The following is a 15,992-nucleotide window of genomic DNA, read 5'->3' on the forward strand; positions in this document are numbered from 1 at the left end:
AGGTGGAGGAGGGATCGAGGGAGGAAGAGAAAAAAAATCTATCAATAAATGAGAAGCTGGATAACTCAGTTTGCTAGAGTGCTATATTGGGCTTCAAAATGTCTGAAAGCAAACCAAATCCCTTGTGTGACACTGGGTCAGTCCCGCCTACTGGCTCGGAGCCTCAATTTCCCCATCTGTAAAACCATAAATTCATCATCCACCAGGCCACGCAAAAGCGTCGTGGCCTGACCAAAGACCACCCAGGCCCCCCTCCAGAGCCATCGTCGGGCCCTCAACAAACATGGCGACTGTGCGTGACGTACACTTTCGTCGCCTCCGCGCCCCCCCCAGGGGGTGGTGACTCTCAATGACGGCGGAGGGCGGGGCGCATGCGCGGCGGCGGGGCCCGGCCCGCGGCGGCGGCGGCGGCGGCGGCGGCGGCGGCGGCGAAGGGGCTTTTTACCCGCAGTTGCCCAGCTGCGGCTGCCGCGGCGGGATGGTGTAGCTGGGTCTCCGGCCAGGCGGCAGGGCTCGGGCCGGGGCAAGGCGGCCTGGAGGGCCGACGCCGCCTGACGGGCTCGGGTACAGGGGCAGCACGCTGAGGGGGCGTCGCCGCCGCCGGCCCCCGGCGCCGCCGCGGGAGGCCGCGCCCGCCATGGCGGCCCGGGCGGTGCTGGACGAGTTCACGGCGCCCGCCGAGAAGGCGGCGCTGCTGGAACGGAGCCGCGGCCGCATCGAGGGCCTGTTCGGTGTGAGCCTGGCCGTGCTTGGCGCGCTCGGGGCTGAGGAACCGCTCCCTGCGCGCATCTGGCTGCAGCTCCGCGGGGCGCAGGAGGCGGTGCACAGCGCCAAGGTGAGTCCGGCCGCCGCCCCCGCGCGATCGCCTTCCCCGGCCCGGCCCCCGCGGCCTTCTGTCGATCGGGGTCCCTGGGCGTCCCCACCCCCTTCTTCCCTGCCCTTCCTGCGCGGACCGAGCCAGGCGCGGTGGTGAGAGCGCGGTCTCCCGAGCCTCCGCTCTAGAGCCATGTGACCTTGGGCTAGCGGTTTCATCCCGGGCGCCTCAGTTTCCCCATTTGTAAAGTGGCGCTGACGAAAGCAGCTGACTCGGAAGGCTGTCGCGAGGATTGGAGTAGGTGATGTGCGTAGAGCGCAGAGCGCAGTGGCTGGCAGGCACGGAGTGAACGCGCTGAAGAGTGTTGCCTGTTGTTATCTTTCCCCCCCAAGCCCGCGGGCTGGTGCGCAGGGCCTGACGGCTGGGCCCGCAGCCTCCTGGCCTACCACCTCAGCCACTTATCTCTTCCCAGGTCTCCGCTCCAGGGATTCTGAACCTCTGGGGGATGTCAGACCCCTCTGAGAATCTGACAGAACCATCACAGTAGTACAATACTCGGAGAATATCAAGAAGAGATAGGGATGATTAATAATAGTGTTAAAAATAGCATTATTCCTTGTATTGATTTTGTGTACCACTAACATTTATCGAACGGTTGTAGCACATCAGACGTTATGTTCAGTACTTCGGAAGGATTATCGAATTCAGTCCTTAAAAAATCCGGTGAGGTAGATTTTATTATCTTCCTGTTTTTAACAGCTGGGGAAACTGAAACTTTCGAAGAGGTGACTCACCTTCTCTCTAAATCAGCATTTCACACTTAGACTTACTTCGGGCACCTTCAGCTACTCCCTTCCCTCCCCAAGCCCAAATACTCCAAGAGTACATCTTCCCCCTCCCGGGGAGCCAAGTTCCTCCAAGTTTTCCCATCGACTAAGTGGGAGAGCCAGGATTCAGAGCGAGGGAGTTTGTTTCCAGAGACCTTGCTCTTGATACCTATCTCCCAAATGATGAGCAGTGGGGGTGGGGGTCCATTTTTGGCATCGTACTTCAGAAATTTCACAGTGCCCTTGAAGAATCTGATTAGCTGTAACTCTTGACTTTCTTAGATTAAAAAAAAAAGCCTGTATGCTTGCTTTTAACGTGCTTAGCGGAGATAGGACACTTAACTGTATGATTCTGCTCCACAGCTTAACTTAAAGCACTGCAGATGTTGAATCAAGTTTGCTTTCCTGTTCTTGATTTTTTTGAACCAGTTGTCTGGTCTAACTCCTTCCCAGTCCCCTCCTTGTTTTCTCCCCAGCTACCCAATTTCTTCCCACTCCCCAGGGCTAAAAAGTTTGACATGACTAAGTCCTATTATGGCTTCTGAAAGTCTCTTACATGCATTCATTCCTTCCTTTTCCATTATTTTTGCAGCAGTTAAAACCTTCTTTCTTGGTATGTGCCCTCTCCCTTATTTCATTGCCTTCCCTCCCTCCCCAGTACAACTTGCATTAGACTAATCCTCCCACAAAAAGTCATTCTCCTGCCCTGGGATCTAGTAGAGCCTCCTGTTGCCTATCTCATTCACTCTAAACTTTTCTGATTTACAAAACACTTATTTATTCAACCCCACTTTATTTTCCTAATTCTCTGCCTTAGCAGCTCTCAGCTTAAATCTCCACTGTAGCCTGACTAGTCTCACTGCTTTTATTGTGTACTCTGCCTGATCCCAGTTCAGCTTTACTCAAGGCTCACTGCAAGCATGGAAAGTGCTTCTTTTGCTCTACAGAAAAACCCTGCTGGACCCTCCCAACTCCAATTGCCTTGCTTGTCCCTGCCATGCAGTTCAGCATAAGCTAATTGGAAAAGGTGTGTCTTACAGTATCTTGGTAGTATCTGTCACCTGTTTATCTTTTTGATGTGTGCTACTCATAATCCAACCTTCCCACTTATAAGAAATCCTTTTTTTCCCCTTTGAGACTTATGGGAAAAAGTTGAATGCCATACTCAAGGGCTTTTTGTTCTTGTTAATTCATTTTAGAGTTTGTTTTACATTCTTTTAAGGAAGAGAAAACCATTAACTTGATTTTTAAAAATTAAGAACAGAGGGAAGGGGCTTCCCAGGTGGTGCAGTGGTTAGGAATCCGCCTGCCAATGCATGGGACACGTGTTCGAGCCATGGTCCGGGAAGATCCCACATGCCTCGCAGCAACTAAGCCCGTGCACCACAACTACTGAGCCTGCGCTCTAGAGCCCACAAGCCACAACTACCAAAGCCCGTGCGCCTAGAGCCCGTGCTCCGCAACAATAGAAGCCACCTCAGTGAGAAGCCTGCGCACTGCAACAAAGAGTAGCCCCCGGTCGCCGCAACTAGAGAAAGCCCGCACGCAGCAACGAAGACCCAACAGAGACAAAAAAAAATAAATTAAATAAATAAATTAAAAAAAGAACAGAAGGGAATTCCCTGGCGGTCCAGTGGTTAGGACTCTGTGCGTCCACTGCAGGGGGCACGGCTTCGATCCCTGGTCAGGGAACTAAGATCCCGCATGTCCCGTAGTGTGGCTAAAAAAAAAAAAAAAAAAAAATTAAGAACAGGAGAACAATCTTCAACGTCTACAGTATTTTAAGTTAAGCTGTGGAGGAGAAGAAGGTTTGGGGGAAGGAAGATTTAGAGTAAGGATTTTTTTAAACTAGCTGGTGGAGTCTCCAAGCAGCTTTGTGGGTCCCATCAAGTGGTTCCTGTTGTTTTCCTCCTTTAAAAATGTTAATTCGCTACCCTTTAGCAAATGCTTGAGTGGAGGAGAATGTGGAGGTTTAGTTAGTTAGGGCTCCATTAGCTGGAGGGAGGTGAGATGGGGCTACTGGTAGAAAGCGATAATGTCCTGGGAAGTTTTTGTTTTTTTAAAAAAGGCACATGCTCTTGAGTGACCACTTTTGTCAAAGGGGAAATTTGTTGGAGGAAGCAGTACTTGAGCTGGGCTTTGAAGATCTGGGAAGATTCCCAGGTGGAGGTGGTTGCAGGCAAGGGCCTGGAAGCCAGAACAACACTGAGTGTCTGGGTAGGAAGAGTCCTGCTGCCCTGTGAGAGATGACGCCTCCAGGGACCCAAATGCTATGCTAAGGCCACTGGGCCTTATCCGTAGAGAGTCAGTGAGGATTTGGGAGAGGAAGGATTTGCTTGAAACTCTGTATTTGAAGACAGGCAGACCCAACTGTGGAAGGAACATTGTTCCAATTTAGAACTGGACATGGGTGGGGTGACACGGTTTTCACTGGGACTTGGCAACTGAGTGGATGTAGGGATTGAGGGAGAGGTTTGAAGCCCTGGTGTCAGGAAGGATGGTGGATACGTTGTTTGACCTGTAGGTTGGTGGGACCGGATAGCCGATACTTAAAAAAAAAACTTCTGTGCCAGGAAGTACACTAGCTGTTGCCTCTGGACCTCAAGGAACCCACAGCCTAGTAGGGGAGAGAGAGTTGGAAACAACATTTAAAAGTTGAAGTATGTGCAAGTAATGTAGGAGAGGAAGGGTTGTTCTGCCCAACGGGATGCTGGAGGATGAATGAGAGTTTTCCAGAAGGAAGAGCACGTGCAAAATCACAGGGATATGAAGTAGTCCCGTTTTTTCATGGATTCCTCAAGTGAAGGACAGGAATGGGGGAAGGTGCCAGCTCACAAAGCACGTGCGACCTGCTAAAGAACATGGATTTTACCAAGCAGGGAGGCAGCGGAGAGTAATGGAAGGTTGTAAGAACACCAGTGATGCTGTCAGATTTACATTTCAATGCCTCCATCCTCAGGTCCATTGCTGGCTACTGATGATATAAGTATAGAAATTGGGGATAAGTGTTTAGAACTTTTATAGCAATGTGACATTACTACAAGGGCTAGAGAAGCAATGTCTGAAAGTGAGAGGGAAACCAAAAGCGGGCATTGTCCATAGGGGCCCAGTGGGAGGGGACTGAAGTCCAAGGTGGCAGACATCATGGAAACAAAGGAAGTTGAGGATTGAATGTCAGAGAGGAAGTGGAGGCACTGACTATGAGCTGCCTCATTCACAAAGAAATCGAAGATTCAGAGCAGGGGTGGGATCCTTGGAGTCTGGAATGGGTGAGGAGAGATGAGGCTGAAGAGATCTCAGTCCTGGGGAGTGGGAAGAGTTAGATCCTTCCCTTAGATCCAAGAGCCACTGGGACTAGGTGGGGGACTGCATAGGGAAGTGGCTGCTTGGTCAGAAGGAATGGGTGAACCAAGGTGCTCATGCCCTGTGGGAGAGGGCAGATGCCCATGCTCAGCATCAGCTGGTTACACAGTATGGGCCTAGTGATGTCTGATCTTCTCACCCAAGGGAAGCCAGAAGTCTGCATTTCATAATGGGAAATCTGTTTTGTTTTGTTTTTTTGTTTTATTTTAAGAGACAACTAATTTATGTTTTAAAAACCACGTATGCTGTGAATTACATCTCAGTAAAAGTTTTGCACTAATACATTCTTTTTAAAGTACATATTCTAAAAAAAGAAAAATAGAAAGCAACCACACATGCTAAACAAAACATGGCCGTGGACCAGATTCAGCTTTTGGACTGCCTTTTTAGGACCTCTGCTTTAGGTAGTAGGAGACAAGATGAGTGAGGATACACATTTTTTTTCCCATTTGGTGAAGAGGGCAATTGAAGGCCTTAATGGCCTATGGTACTGTCTTAGTAAAGTGGGATGCCAGTTTATGCCCAGAGAGGGAGGGTGAGAACTTGAAGACAGTGCAATATGTCAACACAGATACAGTGGAACTGTTGGAAGTGCATTAGAAAAAAACAAAAAAGGACTGTGGACTTGAAGTGAGGGCCAGGGAAGGTTAGGTGGTTTGAATTTATAGTATCACGTGATCCAGAAATTCTCAAGTAGGTGATGATTTCCCCCACTCAGGATGTTGGTGAAGCCAGCACATAAAGACTAAAGGAATCTGAGGTGCAATTGAGCAAGGCAAAACGGGGCCCAGGAACTGTTTCTGAATGGTCAGCCTTATTTGGGCTAGGACAGTCCAAAAATATGCAAGACTTACCTTCTACTGTTAGTGAACTAATAGCTTGAGAGGTTCAGATGGGAGAGGAGGCAGGTGAAGGCAGAAGGGCATAATGAACTGTAAGAATAAAGGAAGGGACAGGACCTTAGACCGTGTCCCCTCCTAGACTCAGGGAATCGTGCAGGCAGAGGACAGTTTCAGTAAGTGTTGGAGAATTCTAGAGGTGGTAGTTAGGCATTTCATAGATCAGAATCTTGGATCTGGAGGAATTCTGAGAACGAAGGGGTGGTACCTCAGTGGTCATGGATGAAGTGGAAGCGTTCCTTTTAACTTAGAGATGTGAGAGGCTAAAGGATGGACGTGTGAGGCATCTAGAGATAATGCAGTGCTGAGATCATAGAGGTCCATAGCAGGGAATTGGGTGCTAGAGTTAGTTGGTGAGCTAGGAGCCTGTCCTGGAGGTTAACAAACAAAAGAGGAGTAATTGGAAGTAAACAGCATGGCTATTTGTTGTATGGTTTCTCCCTGAACCTTTAGGATACTGAATTTGCTACCTACAGCTGCCCATCAGGTGGTGTTATTTCAGGCATTACTTCATGGCAGTGAATAGCCACCGTGAAGCATAGCCAGTGACCTACCAAGAACACCAATCTGGAGGACTTATAAGGAGAGTAATTTGGAGGACTCATCAGTCTTAAACATTGAAATTACAATACACCTGAGAAACTGTGGTAAGGTAGACTAACATCCAGTCTGCTTTTAATTTGAGAGGAAAAGAAGAGAGGGTCTTATGAAGAGTTGATGATTGTCCTTTACCTGAGTTTTTGCTTGCATATTTGTGGAGTAAGAGAGGAGAAAGATAAGGGTAAAGAAAACGCAGTTCCAGTAGAAGTGGCCTGTTACTTCATTGGCTTCAGAGGGTTAAGATGGACCCTATATTGTTTTATTTCCTTTTCCGTTAGAAGAACTTGGTACCTGGTTTCATGAATGAATTCTTGAACAGTAGATTTGTTCATGGAGGAAATAATTTATAGATGTAATACTGGGTAGTGACAGTTTTTTGTTTTTATTTTACCAGAAAGGAGGTTGGAGGCCTTTTTGCTTTTTATAGAATGATAGTTTTTAACTCACTATGGTTGTGAAAATCATCTTCTTAAGAAGCAGAGGTTTGTTCAGTCTCTTTTATGGTTAATATTTTGGGGTTATACCAGAATGTTGAAATAAGGGATACTCACGCTGATTGTACTAGGGTCAAAGTGATTGCTCATGACTGTAGTTTCCTCTTCCCTATTTGTTTGCCAGCTAGTATTACAGGGTTTTAATTAAATCAGGGACATGTTGTTCTGTGTTGACTTTTTACTAAATTAATATAATTGTATGAAGTTAGAAGTCTTGCATTTCAGAAACAAAATTATAGGGGGGAAATCCTTACAGTAATTAATTAAAGAACTGTTTTTTTATAAAAATAAGTTATGTCATATGGAAACAACATAGGAAAATCCTTTTGTTTAAAGAAACTGAATTATTTCTTTTAATTGTTAATCTAAGACGTTCCTTTGAACTCAGAGAAAGTTTTGTTCAGTCTTAGTGCTGACAGAATTACTTACTTTAATTGATGAATAAGAACTGTGTGGATTCACATCTGAATTTTCTATGTAAAAGTCAGTTGTGATTATGACACCTTTTCATCGAAAATCCCTATCTACCAGTCATCTGGGATCTTTATCCATTCTTGAACCTACATGTTTAGTTCACAATATGTTTCATTATTAACCCTGGTATTTTTAAAATTAAGATAATAAAGTCATTACTTTGTTATAATAGGTTAATGCAGATGATATATTTCTAACAGTTAGGCTGATAGATAGGTCAGGATTTGGCTGCAGTGAGAGAAATTATACAAAATGGTTTAGTTTTCTTTCACTCAATAAAAAGTCTTAAGATAAACAACAGTCCAAGGCAGAGTAGTGGTTAGGAGCTGTCAGGGTGAAGGTCTCTGCAGTTCTTTTGGCCTTTCCCTCATGGTCACAGAATACCTACTGCAGCTCCAGCCATCAAGTCTCTATTTCAAGAAGGAAGGAAGAAGCCACAACACTTTTCTACAACACCCCAGCAGACTTTTCCTTATCTCTTTTTGGCCAGAACTATGTCATATGGCCAATACTTTCAGGAAAGAGAGCTAGGAAATGTTCAGTTTTAACTAGATACATTGCTACCCTGAACAAAATCTGGGTTCTGTTTGTTAAAGAAGCAGAACATGGATATTGGTAGACAATAGGAACGACTGCCACATCATATTATCTACTTCTCAAAATATGCCTTGAATCCTCACCATTTTTTTAGTTTTGTTTTTGTAAATAGGAATTTTTTCAATGAGCACTTTATTTTTGGTTGTTTTTTGTTTTTTGTTTTTAATTAAAATGTAATTCCTAAAGATACAAGGTGAGCACATGTCAAGCATTTATTTATAACTCATTTTTGAGGGAACTAGCTGGATAGGAAAACTGGTTCAAGGAACAGTACAGGAAATGAATATAGGTACTGAAAAAGAATGTTGAAATAAGACTGCTAGATTGGATACAAAACTTGTTCATGTCCTCCAGGATAATGAAACAGTAATTTAGGGGGTTATCACAGAAATCATCTGTGTCTTTACTGGACAAAAATATGCAAGTTAAATGTGTAATTTCACAGATTCTGGGCCTTTTTCAATATAGATAGTATGTCAAACAAAAAACACATTCTCCTAGAGCATACAAACATGGGCGAACTTTTTCTGTAAAGAGCCAGGTGATAAATATTTTCAGACTTTATGAACCATACAGGGTCTCTGTCTCATATTCTTCTTTGTTTTTGCTTTTTACAACCCTTTAAGAGGTAAAAACAATTCCTTTTAAAAACAACAAACTGTCCAGTGTGTTGCCACTACCACATGTGGCTGTTTAATTAAAATTCAATGAAATTAAATATTCATTTCCTCAGTTGTATTTCACGTGCTCAGTGGCCATATGTAGCTATTGGATACCAATTTGGACAGTGCAGATATAGAACATGTGTCATTACAGAAGGTTCTATTGGACAGTGCTGCCCTAGCTATGAAATAATCCTTGGTCGGGCCTGCTAGACAGTTTTCTAGTATGACACTGAGAGAGCATGCAGCTATTCTTTTACCTTCCTTCCAGAGTTTCTGTAATTTGTGTTAATTGTGCCCTTGTAGTTATAAATAGCCTCAAGGATTACTCTTGATCACACACACACACACACACACACATGCATGTAGACTAGCCTGATTGTATATAGAGTATGGCAGGAGGTATTAGCAATTACTAAGACTAGAGAATTATCCTCTCTGGAAATTTCTTAAGGAACCTTAGGTTACCTTTTCAGTAGCTGGGTGGTTTTCATTTGTTTTTGTTTTTAGTTGCCTCTTTTGTCTCTTCTATTTTAAAGCTAGGAAACAAATCTCCAAAAAAAAAACCAAGAAAATCATCTTTACATATTTCACCGTAGCATTTATACATTTGGATGAATTCTTCTCGCCTCAAGATTCCCAAAATATGCTAAAATTTCTCTCCTGCCAGGAAGGGACTTTCTTTATACTGCATGCCACAGAGTAGGTACCAGAGCAGTATCCTGAGTTGGTTCCATACATGAACTACAATCCTTGTTTTTTAATAGTAACCTTGCCATACCTGATTAAGTGAGATTTATTCTTAAATATGACATTCTAATTATGGTCTGTGTGCACAATGAATTTGTCTAATTTTGTCCTAGTAAAAGGGAGGACAGATTCTTAATGATCCTGTGCAAGTAACTACATTGCCATGAAAAGTAAAGAGACTCAGTAGAAGTAGACCAAGCTTCCCTTTTGATTTGACACAGTTAATAAGTGTTTGTGATTTAAGAAATTCAAAGTAACCCAATGAAATTAATAGTTTTAGCATCCTTATAAGGTGAAAGACAAATCTTTGTGATTGATTGCCTGGGGACCTTTGCGAAACATCAAAGATAGTTTAGGTGTAAAAGACATTCAGAGTGGTATACTACATAGCAATAGAAAAGAACAAATTACTGAGACATGAAGTAATGTGGATGAATCTCAAAAATAGTATGCCAAGTGAAAAAAGCCATACACGAAAGAGTGCATACTAATTCTATATGTGACATACTAAGCAAGGCAAGAATTGTGTAATTATGGTGGGAAAAAGAATCAGATTAATTAGAACAGAGCAACTGGAAAAAGACATTAAATACAGACTGGGTATTAGATGATACTAAGGAATTATTGTTCATTTTCTTGGGTGCAATAATGACATTGTGGTTATACTAAAAAGAAAACATGTGTAATGTGTGGGTTTATGCTTGGCGTCTGTCACTTGGAAGTTAGCCATGTATCCAAAGAGTGTCCATTAGTTAACCATTTACTGTTGGTCCAACCAAGGTCTTAAAGTTAACTAAGGATGTTGGAAATTATGCTTAAGCTGACAACTACTGAGCAACATAACTTCTGATATCAAAAAATGTAGCAGTGTTATAATTCAATTTAGTTTAATGTATAAATTTTTATTTTTCATAATCAGGCTCTTCATGAAAGAAAACTCTTGAGTTATAAAAATCTTATGATGCATTGTACTCTGCACTGATAAAATCACAGAAAGGCCATCTATTTTTAAATTAGCATTAAAATTATCAAGTCAGATTGATTTGTCCAAGGATTTTTTTTTTTTTTTTTTTTTTTTTTTTTTTTTTTTTTTTTGCCATGTCTTGCGGCCTGCAGGATCTTAGTTCCCCAACCAGGGGACCAGGGATTGAACCTGGGCCACAGCAGTGAATGCGCCGCTTCCTAACCACTGGACCGCCAGGGAATTCCCTAAGGATTATTTTTGTTACATGAATTTGGATTCTAAATACAGATGCCTTTGAAGTTTCAGCTTCTGTGCATTTTGCATTGTTTCTCTTTTGTCCTTAAAAAGCTAACACATTATAAGTTCGGATGTTTAGTTTCTTTATTTTTTAGGAGTTCTAGAAATATAGATTTATGTAAAAGCTTGTTCTCTATAAACCAATTAGAACAGAAATTCTTTAAGAAACTTTATTATCTACTTTATTAATAACCCCTGGAGATAGGAATGTATTTCACATTCACACCATGAAGAAGTAAAGGCTTTTTCTCATTTATAGAGACAAACACACAGAGAGCTTTCAGCTTTGGTTCCCTAATTGTAGCCACAGGTCGAAAGTAATCCAAAAACACAAAACTGGCCCAGATTTCATAAGGGCTGTTCTTCTGTCAGTAATCCTGAGACATGTTCTTGTACAAACAGAAGAACAGAAAAGACTAAAACCAGATTTTCCTGTAGTCTCTCATGCCACAGAAAGTGGATGCCTGTTATCTGGTGACAGATCCCCGCATGGTCAGACTGTAAAACTCAGATTCCTGCAGACTAGATTCATGTGTGAGACTGACCTGGTAGTCTGTAGCCACTCGGTCCCTGAGGCAGTGTGGAAACGGATATGTGGCGAAGAACCATAAAGTGAAAACACAAAATCAGAAGGGAAAAGAACAACAGGGTAACAGCACTAGTAAAATTCACTTCCTGCTTGGGATTCACTCTAGGAGCCAAAATTAGGTAAGCTTGGGCTCCCAGAGCCAATGAGGTACCCTTCTTGGGCCACTCAGTTTTTTTTTTTTTTTTTTTTAAGTTTAATTATTTATTTATTTATTTATTTATTTATTTATGGCCGTGTTGGGTCTTCGTTTCTGCGCGAGGGCTCTCTCTAGTTGTGGCAAGCGGGGGCCACTCTTCATCGCGGTGCGCGGGCCTCTCACCATCGCGGCCTCTCTTGTTGCGGAGCACAGGCTCCAGACGCGCAGGCTCAGTAATTGTGGCTCACGGGCCTAGTTGCTCCGCGGCACGCGGGATCTTCCCAGACCAGGGCTCGAACCCGTGTCCCCTGCACTGGCAGGCAGACTCTCAACCACTGCGCCACCAGGGAAGCCCAGCCACTCAGTTTAATAGCTCCAAGCAGGTGAGCTCACTTGGCTATCTCCATTGGTCCTACAAGACTGCCAAAGTGAAAATTTATTTTAAAAGTTATAAACATGACTTTCAGACAGTCAAGTATCTCATAAGTGAGGGAACCAACAGGAACGGAAAGGTGTTTCAAAGAGCTTTTGAGGATCTGAGTATTTGAGGCTCTGAGTATCTGCACCAAAAAAAAAAAAAAAAAGGAATGATGGAATAAAATTGCTTGTAGATATAAACTGGCTAATATCTTACAAAGCAGTGAAGTTATAACCATTGGGGATATCGTTTCTACCAGATGGAGATAATTGGCATCTCTGCTGGACAGAAATCTACATTTTGACAGGTAGCATCACAGTCCAGGCCCTAATCAATAATAAATGGTGTGTAAGACAAAGGTACATTTCCCAGAGAAGTACGTCATCTTTGGGTGGGCGAAAGAGAGCGCTCCGTTGTGAGTGAGAGGCCATCCTTTTGCCATATTTAGATGTGTTTGATAATTTTTCTTAATGTTATGCAATCTATTAAAATGAACACCCTCCCCAACTTTTTTGTCATTTGGCCACACTCTCTCTTAAACAATGTTACGCACATCATTGATACTACTAGGCTGGATGTCAGCCTGTGTTCCCAAACTTCCTAATTCCTGTTTTGACATGTATTTGTTAGACATTTATTGATTGATTCAGGTTTTCTCAACAGTGGCACTATTGACATTTTGGTCAGCTAATACTTTGGTTGTAGGGGGCTGTAATGTACCTCTTCAGTTGTGACAACCAGAATTGTGTCCTGACATTGCTAGTGCCCCCAGGAAGAGCAGAAACACCTCTGGTTAAAACCAAGGCCAGTACCCACACCGTCTAGTAGAGTTATGATAAATGCTGTTGTTTAAATAATAAGATACTGTTGTGTGTAGAAAACAGATTAACATCCTCCCACCCCATTTTTGCCAATTCTTGAAGGAAGGGTTAAATTAGGCTCCAAAAATAAGAAAACATGCTGAAGTCCAAACCAACAAAGACTTTGAGTATAATTCTGAGGATCTTGAACATTAATCCTTTGCAGTGAGGAGCTTTAGAAAGTATTTGAGTAAGGAAGTGAAGGGTGTGTTTTCTGGCATAGCTTTTATACTGTTACAAGACAGTGGAGTGAGACAAGACTGGCAACAGAAAGAAGAGGTTAGTGTTGGTTGTAGTGTTCACATGCAACTAGATTTGTGAAGGATTGCAAGTGAAGGAAGAGGAAAGAAAGCTTTGAATCTAGGCATCTACGTTTCATAGAAAGGAACTTGGACCAAAGATGGAGTGGAGGAGAGCTGAGAGCTCTGATTCAGACCTATAAAGTTTGAGGCACTTGTGGGATAGGTAGAAATGCCCAGGGGATAGTCTGCAGCCTAACAGTATTAAAGGCTAGAGGTGGACATTTGGAGTTACCATCAGAGAAATAAAAGTTACGGTTGGAACTTGAAAAGCCTATTAGAGTATAATTGAGGGAGAGGACCAAGACAGAACCTCACGGAATAGCTACATTTAATGTACAGTAGGAAAAGGCAGCAAAGGATTTGGGAGGATAGTCAAAAAGATAGGAAGTAAAGACAGCTAGTGGTATCTCAGAAGTGTGGAGGGGAAAGAACTTGTCAAGAAGTTGGTCAACGGTAGATATCATGCTACCTACCAAGTAAGTAGAGAGCCCAAGTAGGAGAGTACAGAGAAAAGGGCCTTTGGGTTTGGCATTAGTTGTCATTCAGGAAAGTGGTTTCAGCTTGAATGGGGGCAGAATCCAGATTTCAAGGGGTTGATAGGGGAAGGGGTTTAGGCTACTTTTTCAAAAAGTGTGAAGATGAAAAGACCGAGTGGTTCCATGCATAGGCAGTTGGGCTGAAGGAAGTGTTCTGTAGGATCAGGAAGACTCATGCATGTTTGTAGACAGAGGGGCAGGGGTAGGTGGGTAAAGGGGGAGTGATGAATCAAGGTCTGGGAAAATGGCATGGCTTTGAAGCAGAAGGAAGGAGAAAGAATTTGTGAAAGGTAGAATTTTTAGATGAAAACAGAGAGGCAGTCAAAGGAATTCATATCTGTTGGCCTCCAGGCTCTGGTAAAATAACATCTTTTACTAAGAGTGAGAAAATTGACAGAAATGAGGTTGGGGATCTGAAGACATTATTTGGGTAAGAGTGAAGGTAAATTGCTCAGGAGAGCTGAAAGTTTTGGAAGCTGTAGAATTTCAGAGATTTACAGATGTAATGGGCATGAGGTCTAGGGTAGAGTGTGGCCCCTGGTCTGTCTCCAGAAGTAGACTCAGTGAGCATGCAGGGAAGTCCCTGTGGAGCAGTTAAGGCGCTCCTCCTGGGGAGGAACTTGGTCGGCATTATGGAAATAAGATTGAGGAGAAAGATGGAACAGAAAGCAAAAGTTGGAAATGCATTGGAAAAATGACTAAAATGGTTATTTTAATTTTATAGCAATATTATTAATGTAGGTAGAGATAGAGACATGTTATCTTAACAGGTTAAAATGGACCTGTTACAGATATGTAGGTAATGATATTAAAAGTTTGTTTTATCTAAGGCACTATGGTGCTTCTAATTTATATACGTTCTGTAGGACCCTTATGTCAGAGTCTAAAAATCATATTAATCCTCCTACTTTCTTTTCTCTTAGAGATAACACATACCACCATTTATGCAAGAGTATCTTAAGTTATAAGAAATCTTTAGAATCCTGAAGTGTGCAGCCAAAGTAGAGAACTACTGGTCCGAACAGTTTTAGAAATCTATCTGTAATGTATTAAGAGCCTCCTTGCCTGTGTAGTTCCTCCTTCCTCCTTGATTTGTGGTCGACTTGAGTATCTTCTGTTACATTTGTGCCAGGGTGCAGCTATGCTCCCGGCAGCTGCGAGAGTTTGTCAGTTCTACACTCATGATAGATGATCTCAAGTTGCTATGTTTTTTAACCATTATGTCTTCCTCATTTTTGCACCTGTGCTGTCAATTATCATTTGCTGTTGCGTGCTCTGCCGGTAGCACCCTATGCTGTTCCTTTTATACTTTCATTCAGCTGCTTCAAACCATATGTGATCTGGGAGACAAGCTGATAAAGTCCCTCAGGTGTGTGCCCATAAATAAGAGGTGGTAGATAGTGAAGAGTGGTGCCAAGAACCCTTTCCCCAGGTCAAACCTGCAGACTCTTGAATAGCCACTTTGATCCTTTCTGGTTTTAGCTATGTTCTGAATGGCAGGGGTTGCCAGGAGCTTCTCTCTGATTCGTGAATTGTTATATAGTTGAGAAGAGCTGAATTTGTAGAAAGTAGAATAACAGAAATTCATTTTGCCACACGAAAGGGAAGTTACTGTTGTATATATTATATGCTTCCCCCCCCCGCTTTTTTCTTAAAATCCTGAGTAAAGTAAAACAATATATGAATGCTGCAGGATGGAGGGAAACAATTTTTGACTAACATTCAAATGTTCAGGTACCAAATACAGCCAAATGCAAATGATGACTACTTAGATCCACAGAATCTTTCTTACCAATACAACTGATGGCCAGATATCTAGAATGTAGTAACACTGTATGCCTGTATACTTTATTGCTCACTCCTAAACTGGAGTATAGAAATCAATTGTTGCTATTAGTAATTTCCCAAGAGTAAATTGTTAATGAAAAAATTGAATCTGAATCTCAAGGGATAATTACTCATTCCTCTGAGGGCACACACAAACAAAAAGGAGTTTTGGGTATGTGAAGCTATAACAAACTCCTAGCACAGCTCTTCCTCAAATCTTTGCAGTTAATCTTGCATTAATAGTTTTGGTTATTTGGGGGATAATGTCAGACAGCTGTGCTTGTATTGGGCATTTCTCTGCCAGTCTTCCTAGTGCTTACACAATAGGAGCTCTCCTGAGGCCCTCTATAATCTTGTCATACAGCATCACAGCATGTTATGCATCCACTTTTAAACTTTTTTATTAAAATTAGGAAGTAGGGGGGCTTCCCTGGTGGCGCAGAGGTTAAGAATCCACCTGCCATTGCAGGGGATACGGGTTCAGGCCTTGGTCTGGGAAGATCCCACATGCTGCGGAGCAACTAAGCCCGTGTGCCACAACTACTGAGCCTGCACTCTAGAGCCCGCGAGCCACAACTGCTGA

General features: G+C 42.9%; 1 protein-coding gene across 1 annotated transcript in view; it reads left to right on the top strand.

The window, feature by feature from the left end:
* Positions 1-388: 388 nt before the first annotated feature.
* The window catches only part of N4BP1 (NEDD4 binding protein 1), a 53,734-nt gene continuing 38,130 nt past the window's right edge, over positions 389-15,992 (top strand). The window contains exon 1 of the mRNA XM_061172879.1: positions 389-835. Within this exon, the coding sequence (XP_061028862.1) occupies positions 638-835 (198 nt within the window). The 5' untranslated portion in view covers positions 389-637. The remainder of the gene's footprint in view (positions 836-15,992) is intronic.

This window comes from Eubalaena glacialis, chromosome 18, assembly GCF_028564815.1.
Source record: "Eubalaena glacialis isolate mEubGla1 chromosome 18, mEubGla1.1.hap2.+ XY, whole genome shotgun sequence".
NCBI classification, from domain to species: Eukaryota; Metazoa; Chordata; class Mammalia; order Artiodactyla; family Balaenidae; genus Eubalaena; species Eubalaena glacialis.